At 39.9% G+C, this 7,744-nt stretch overlaps 1 protein-coding gene across 2 annotated transcripts; it reads left to right on the forward strand.

Annotated features, from left to right (window-relative positions):
* Window positions 1–41: 41 nt before the first annotated feature.
* acp5a (acid phosphatase 5a, tartrate resistant) lies at window positions 42–7,085 on the forward strand. 2 transcript variants are annotated; one of them, XM_047364629.1, is made up of 6 exons: window positions 42–897; window positions 1,358–1,448; window positions 1,534–1,733; window positions 1,838–1,962; window positions 5,674–6,019; window positions 6,111–7,085. In XM_047364629.1, the coding sequence occupies exons 1-6, from the start codon at window positions 790–792 to the stop codon at window positions 6,348–6,350; spliced, it is 1,110 nt and encodes a 369-aa protein (XP_047220585.1). In that variant the 5' UTR covers window positions 42–789; the 3' UTR covers window positions 6,351–7,085. The 2 variants fall into 2 exon arrangements, with proteins under 2 accessions (XP_047220585.1, XP_047220586.1); XM_047364630.1 differs by lacking the exon at window positions 42–897 and adding an exon at window positions 929–1,188.
* Window positions 7,086–7,744: the final 659 nt, after the last annotated feature.

The following is a 7,744-nucleotide window of genomic DNA, read 5'->3' on the forward strand; positions in this document are numbered from 1 at the left end:
CCTTTTTATTTTTCTTGTCATCTTTCATTCGTCCATCTATCTATGAATACGCCTTCTACTAATTTTTCTTTTGTTTTGGGATTCATCCATTTATTCATGTATCCATCCTCTCTCCATTCATCTTTAATTTGACACATTCATCCATCCACTTTCTATCAGTCCATCTTCTATCCTTTTCTCCATCCATTCATCCAGTAATATTTCCATCCATCTATTATTGTAGTCCTTCATTTATCCATCCTTCTGGCTTTTTATTCAACCACCCATTTTTCTCCATGCAGTGTTTGTTTCCAGGTTCCATGTTTAGATCTTGACTAAAGTAGAAGTATATGCAGTAATCCATAAAATCAAATTATTTATTGTTAAAATTGGCTTATAAAGGATTGAGATATGGGAGAATTTAGTTCTGAAAAAGTCTGACATGAAAACTGCTTTAAAACACATTACTAAGGTTCTCTCTGAGGCTAAATTTTAATTTTGAAAACATGGTTTTTAAATGCAGCCAAATGTAACTCCAGGAATTTAACAACTGGATTTTTGCTGTTGTGTTTGTAAAACGAGAAAAGATGCAAGACATTTTCCAAGCCGGACAACTTGACCCGTATATAACAGGATCCGCTTTCCATTTTTAAAAAAAATCAGGAAGACAGAACCTTTAGCTGGAAGCAAAGCAGGGAAAACATGATAAATGCTGAAGTGTTAGAAGTGTAGTCTAGACAAAAGCTATATTTACTGCTGAGGATCATGTGTGGCACTGATGACCGCCTGGTCAGGCTGTAAACAAAGATCATGCCTCATCTGGAGGCCTCTCCTCCAGCAGCGCTGATAAAAGGCAGAGGAAAGGCGTTGCGATGTGAAGACACAATCACCTGGAGCCCCTCTCAGCACCTATCAACCGTGAGTGTTTTCACTTTGCTGTTTTTAACTCAACTTCACAAAAATAAGCCATTTTAATAACTTGTATTTAAAAGGTGCTGCCTTCTCTTTCTTATTTTTACAAGTGATATTTTAAGCTGCTTCTATAACTACTTTAAAAGGCAGAGATGAACTGAATCAGTAAACTGACCTCTGACCCTCTCAGCCACATAGACATGTTCACATTGATTGGCCTCTATTACTTCCAGCTGGGACGTGACAGCTTCAGATTGCACCAATCACACGCAAGATAGTGTTGAAAGCAGTCTAAAGGTAAAGAAAGAGGAAGCATAAACCTTGCTTAGCCTGTTCCTGTTTTTGTTTTTACTTTGGTCACATGGACGCTGAGTTTCAGTTGTGGTTTTTGGTGCACTTCTTGTTTTGTTTGATTTATCTTGAAGAACTCTGTTTTAAACTCTGATTGTCTTATTTTCTTTTAAAGATGGCATTTGCTCTTTTAACCATCTTATCTGCTGCCGTCAGCGTGACCCACTGCTATCCGGCTGCTTTTCAAGACCTGGGGGAAAGTGGCAGTAAGTATTTATTTTCACCCGGACTCTCTTGAGTTTTATTGCTGCTCAGCTAACAGGTCTGTGTCTTTGTTTCACACCCTACCAGGAAACAGGACCTCCATTAGGTTTCTAGCTGTAGGGGACTGGGGTGGACTGCCGTACCCACCGTATGTCACGGCTGTGCAGAAGACCACAGCTCAGGAAATGAGTAAAGTAGCAGAACAGATGGGTATTGACTTTGTTCTGGCCCTTGGCGATAACTTCTACTACAAAGGAGTCGACAGTGTGGATTCCCCTCGGTTTCAGGTCAGTTGAGTCTCTGGTGCAAGATGACAGCTTTTTTTGTTTTTTTTTAAATCCTGTTTCTGTGAAATCAAACCTACTTTCTTATCTGAATATCCCACCTAAAGGAAACCTTTGAGTCTGTGTACACTGCAAAGTCACTCAAAGTCCCTTGGTATCTTCTGGCTGGTAATCATGACTATGCAGGGAATGTCAAAGCTCAGATCGAGTACTCTCAAAGGTCTGGCAGATGGTAAGGAACTTGCAGATGCATCTAAAATATATTGGAGTATCATTGAAAAGTTAAGTAATTCAACTGAAAACCTGAAACTTGTATATACCTATTACATTTTGTTTGTTTTTGATGATTGTGGCTAACACCTAATTAAAAAAAAATATATACTGCATTAGACCAATACATTTATAATACGGACACAACATGCTATAGCCTGCACAATCATGTGGAAGGCCGCTGATCCAGCAGCTGTAGCTTTGCTTGTGTTGAGACTCCTGAACCAGAAATGACATGTAAGGGTGTCAACCGAGATCGCGTTGAAAGCTTTTTATTTTTTCCCGTCAGATGTTACCCATGCATCTCATTTGGACCAAGCCTAAACCAGTCTGCACTGGTTCAGGCCTGATATTAACTCGTTTAATCAGACGTGTTTGAATCTTTTTTATTTATTTATTTTTTATCTTTCTTTTAACTGAGTCTATTGCAATCAGGTAGTGTTAACTGATTACTGACCCAACTGATTTGTTTGTTTACCCTTTAAACTGCTCCTGGCTGGAGTTTGCATTTGATTGGTTTGACAAACCATATTGTCTGATCCCTCATCGTCCACCGTTGTTTAGTGTGAGCCCCAGTCTCTTAGTTGTCATACAAAAATCAGCTGAAACCAGTCTGTTGCTATCGGAGAGGGGTAAAAATACTTTGGGAGGAAAAAGTACTTCTTGGGAGTAGTTTTCTACACCATACTATTTACTTATTTGAGAAATATTATGTTACAGCAACGCTACTCTTACCAGAGTACAATTTTGGCTTACTCTGTCCACTTCAGTGTGGGAAAAACGTTTTAACCAAACAGACTCACACAGTTTAGAGTGAGATTACTTGAATGTACACAAGTTTTCCTGTTCTACCATTATCTTCTGAGGATGTTATTTGGGGCACAGTTAAATATACAATATATTGTCCCATGGGTTGACGGACCTGCGACTCAGAGACCCGTCGCATAGACTGCCTCGGTGCTGGTAGACCGGACGATTCAATTTATTCACGCGTACATCAAGATATTTGTAAGACCTCCCCATTACCACATTCAGCCAGCATATGGACACAGGGGAGAGTGGGTCTTGTTCCTGTTGAAATCTTAACACCATATTTGTTTTGGTGGCTTTTAGTTGAAGCTTATTCTGATCCGTCCCTTATTCATGCAAAAAGAAGCCCTAACCAAGTACTCTGATTTCTTGGTGAATCAACATAGTTTTTTATTGGGCTTACTAATATTCTAATTTTCATTGAAACTTTTTTTTTTTGTTCTTTGCTCCTTCCACTCAACTTTCCATTAATATGCCAGGATACAGCCCTCTAGAGAGCTTGTTTAGCAATGAGCTTTTGTGGGCTCACCTTGTGGAGGGAGTCAGTGACTGTCAGATCAGCAATTTTCCCGATGTGTTGACCAGCGGCGCAGGATTCATTATAGAGGTGGGGGTGTTGCGTCGCACATACTCAATTTTTTCACACTATAATGTTGGTGTGTACTTAAGGGGCGTTTTTAGGGTCTTGATATATTGGGGGCTTTAGCCCAGAACCCTTCTTCCTCCTGTTCTTTCTTTAAAAGTTGCCCTTTACAGTCTCTGTTTATGTATTTTGACCACTATGTTTATTCCTCCTTCTACCTGCTACCGCGGTCAGGTGAACCAACAGTCAGAAATACGCGGTCACGCCAGCCGACACCAGCTCTCTCTGAAAGATCAGCGTCGCGCATACAAGGTTCATTACGGTAATGGAGCAGAAAGGACCCGAATTCTGACAATGGTTGAGAAAATAAGAGGAAAACAGGAAAGTAACGTTCAGAACATTTATATTAATGACATTTTTACAAATTTCACATACATGTTTTATGTTAAAAAAATATATATATGTATATTAATTTTGCTGAGGATGTTTGGTGTAATAATACCTAATGCTCACCAGTATTTTTTTTATGTAAAAAAAATATATATATATGTGTATATATATATATATACATATATGTATATATATATATATATATTAATTTTGCTGAGGATGTTTGGTGTAATAATACCTAATGCTCACCAGTATTTTTTTTATGTAAAAAAAAAATATATATATATGTGTATATATATATATATATATATGTATATATATATATATATATTAATTTTGCTGAGGATGTTTGGTGTAATAATACCTAATGCTCACCAGTATAGGCATTTGTGTCACTTTCAGGAATGTATTTCTCCAAACTCATGAGACGTGCCAACACAATCTCTTCAGATTATATTAAAGGGTCATCTATACTATAACCAGAATAAATATTTCATAATTTTACTGAGTTAAAAACAATTAAATATCAGTTTCTATATTGGGTTCATATATTTGTGCATCCGACTCTTAAGGGCTTCACCAGTCATGGACCTCACCGCACATCACTGAACTGAGATCTAATGTAGCCAGAGAAATACCAAATATGTTCATGTTACAGGCTATTATTATATCACAAATAATCCTAACAATTTATTAAGGACAATCATTAGGCCTACATTGATACACGAACCGGTAGAATAATGATAAACGGGTGTTTTCATTGTAAATCTGATTTGTCAGATGTAATATTTTCTTATTAAAAAAAAGAAAAAGAAAATAAAACATTGTCTTCCGTTTTGTCATCACGTTGTTGAACAGTTCTTGCAGAACTTCTGCTGACAAAAAAAACCAATTGTCTTTAATAAAAGAAAAAGTAAAATAGAAGTTCTTAATTCATTAAAAACGGTTTCATGCGTCCTGGTATCTGGAGAGATTATATGACAGCGGTTCCTGACTGGCGTTGCATTCAGAAAACGAAACAATGACCCTGACAGGCTGCAAGAGGTCCTGATTATTTTTTTATTGTATTATTTCAAAGATGTTCACACGAACGGAGAAGGTCGTTGCTGTTCTTTTCATCTCCACATAGCGACCCGCCATCGGTGCACACTGCGCGGTGCTTTTGCAAATGGCATCTGCTTTTGGATCACGCATGGATGACAGACTAATAATGAGCGCAGCTATTTGCCGTTTAATGAGATACTAACACTACAGGTGTTATAGAAACATATTGGCATGAACTCTTCCCAGAATTTGACAACTGTGCGCTGAAACGTCCAGTTGCACATTCATTGAGGCAACTGGACAGGGGTGTTTTTTGTGCTTCCGATTTCATTGCGCATGTAAGTATATAAAACACGCTGCGCATGTTTTTGCGGATGCTGTCAGGTTTCAAGAGGCACAAACGTTTTGTTTGTGACTGTCTGTCTCTAGACAGCGAGAGCGCCAGAGAGGGGGGAGAGTGGTCAGGCCCACGTGAATTTTTGTTGGGACCAGATCACCGCCGGCCAGGGCCGTAAAGTGGGAGGGCCAATGGCCCCCTGGCCCCCCCTGTTCCGGCGCCACTGGGGTTGACCCTAACATTAATTTGTGTGTTTTAATTTCATCGTGGCTACTGTGTTATCTAAATTTCTGACAAACTGAATTTTGAGTTTTTATTTGATTTTCGGCCATTATTAAAAACATAAATAAACCTTTTGAAATATCTGTGAAGAATCTCAGAGTTTCACTCTTTGAGCTGAATGAATAATGAATTTATCAATGGCATTCTAATTTGCACTTGTATGAGGATGCATTTTCCAAGTGTTGCGGACAGAACATTTTAAACGTTTGGTGTTTCCTCTTCATTAGGAATTTTCCCTCTTATTACTACGAGCTGAACTTCCAAATCCCCAACACGGGAAAGACTCTGACCATCATCATGCTCGACACAGTGATGCTTTGTGGAAACTCCGACGACTTTGAGGATGAGAAGCCCAGAGGACCCTTGAGTGCAGTGAATGCCAACCGGCAGCTGGTTTGGTTGCAGGAGAGGCTGGCCCGGTCCAAGGCGGATTTCCTGTTGGTGGCGGGCCACTATCCGGTTTGGTCCGTGTCTGAGCACGGCCCCACGAAGTGTTTACTGCAGAAGGTTCATCCTCTGCTCATTAAACACAACGTGACGGCCTACCTGTGTGGGCATGACCACAATCTGCAGGTCAGCTCCAGAACATCTAATCCTTTTTCACTGTTTATCCCAACTTTGTTCACTGATTTTATTTTTTTTTTACTTGTTTCATTTTCCACAGTACCTTGAAGAGTCCGGCGTGGGCTACGTAGTGAGTGGTGCCGGAAACTTCTTGGACCCTGACATCAGTCATTGGAACGACGTCCCCAAGGACTCTCTGAAGTTTTTCACCGGCCAGGCTTCTACTCTGGGGGGCTTTGTTCACGCAGAGGTCACAAAGAACAAGCTGATCCTGACCTTCGTCCAGGCTAAAGGGACTTCTCTGTACCGTACGGTTCTTTCCCAGAGGGAGTTCAAATAGATATTCAACTTTTATAATCATTTATCGTGAAGAGGATTAATGTGTGGTGTCAAATCAGTGACAGTTGATCCTGCTTTTAACTTTGCCACATAAAGTTCAACGCTTTAAATATTTTAAAGGAATCAAAGTTTTATCTGTGAATTTGTCGTAGGCTAAATTAAATTTGCTTTGTAAAGTGAGGCGCTGCATGCTTTGACAGCTTTTCAAGTGCTTCATTGTTTGATTTTACCGTTTAATAAATGCAAACTTATCTAAGGTCAACTGATAGCAGATTGACTTATTTTACCTCCTAGTGTGTGTGTGGTTAGTGCAGTATATCCAGTAAGCTAAATTTACCACCAGAACCAAAAGTATTTCAGTTGTTTGAAAACGTCCCAGAACTCTCCAGGAGGATAAAGAAGCCAAATCTTGGATTTCATTGTTTTATTTATTTTTGAACATGTTGTGGCCATCTAAATTTTTCCGGATGTTGACGTTTTCTTTGCGTCTAAATTTGTTCCAGTGAAATTGTTGCAGGTGGGGTTTATAAAGGCTTTGTTAAAGTTCCTACAGTCTGTAGATCTGTGCAACTTACTTCAGTATTTTCTTGTATACTCGCCTAGGAGTTGGGTCACAAGTTTGTTCCACTGTTCCTTTGAGGATCAGAAGCTAGAAAGTTTATCTGACCCATCCATCATTTAGCGCTTGCTGTATGTTTAATGTTCTAGTGCTAATAAAAGGTAATCCTCCACAGTCTCAAGTATTTTACAGATTCATACATTTCATTTCATTCATCCTCCTCTCCTGCTCACAGCCAAACAGACATCCCACCCTCCTTTGACCCACAGCTGTCCAGTTAGACCTCAAATGTTTTATCTTCCATCTCAGCCATGGATCCTTCTGCTTCTACATGTTTGCCTTCAACCAAATAAAGAGATGCTGATGCTTCCTTTGCTTCCACCTTCCACTTGTATGTCTCAAAAAGTGAAGTGCAGAGGCAGCTGGAGAGACTGAATCAGAATAAGGCTGCAGGTCCAGATGGTGTCAGCCTTAGAGTCCTGAAGGCCTGTGCAGAGCAGCTCTGTGGGATTCTGCAGCACCTCTTCAACCTCAGCCTGGCCCAGAAGAAGGTTCCGGTGTTGTGGAAGACCTTCTGTCTTGTTTCTGTACCAAAGAAAACTCACCCATCAGTCCTCAATGACTATAGACCTGTTGCCCTGACATCTCACATCATGAAGGTCCTAGAGAGACTCCTGTTGGCCCACCTGAGTAAGCAAACAGTAAACCATCAGGACCCCCTTCAGTTTGCTTATCGCTGTGGAGTTGGAGTTGAAGATGCCATCATACACCTGCTTCAACAAACCCACTGTCATCTGGACAAAACCAGCAGCACTGTGAGGATCATGTTCTTTGTT

This window comes from Girardinichthys multiradiatus, chromosome 5 (genome assembly GCF_021462225.1).
Source record: "Girardinichthys multiradiatus isolate DD_20200921_A chromosome 5, DD_fGirMul_XY1, whole genome shotgun sequence".
Taxonomy (NCBI): Eukaryota; Metazoa; Chordata; class Actinopteri; order Cyprinodontiformes; family Goodeidae; genus Girardinichthys; species Girardinichthys multiradiatus.

Coding starts and splice junctions, on each gene's coding strand:
- acp5a (XM_047364629.1), top strand. CDS start 790: ATGCCTCATCTGGAGGCCTCTCCTCCAGCAGCGCTGATAAAAGGCAGA. Junction 1,449..1,533: donor AGACCTGGGGGAAAGTGGCA/GTAAGTATTTAT, acceptor ACACCCTACCAG/GAAACAGGACCTCCATTAGG. Junction 6,020..6,110: donor GGCATGACCACAATCTGCAG/GTCAGCTCCAGA, acceptor CATTTTCCACAG/TACCTTGAAGAGTCCGGCGT.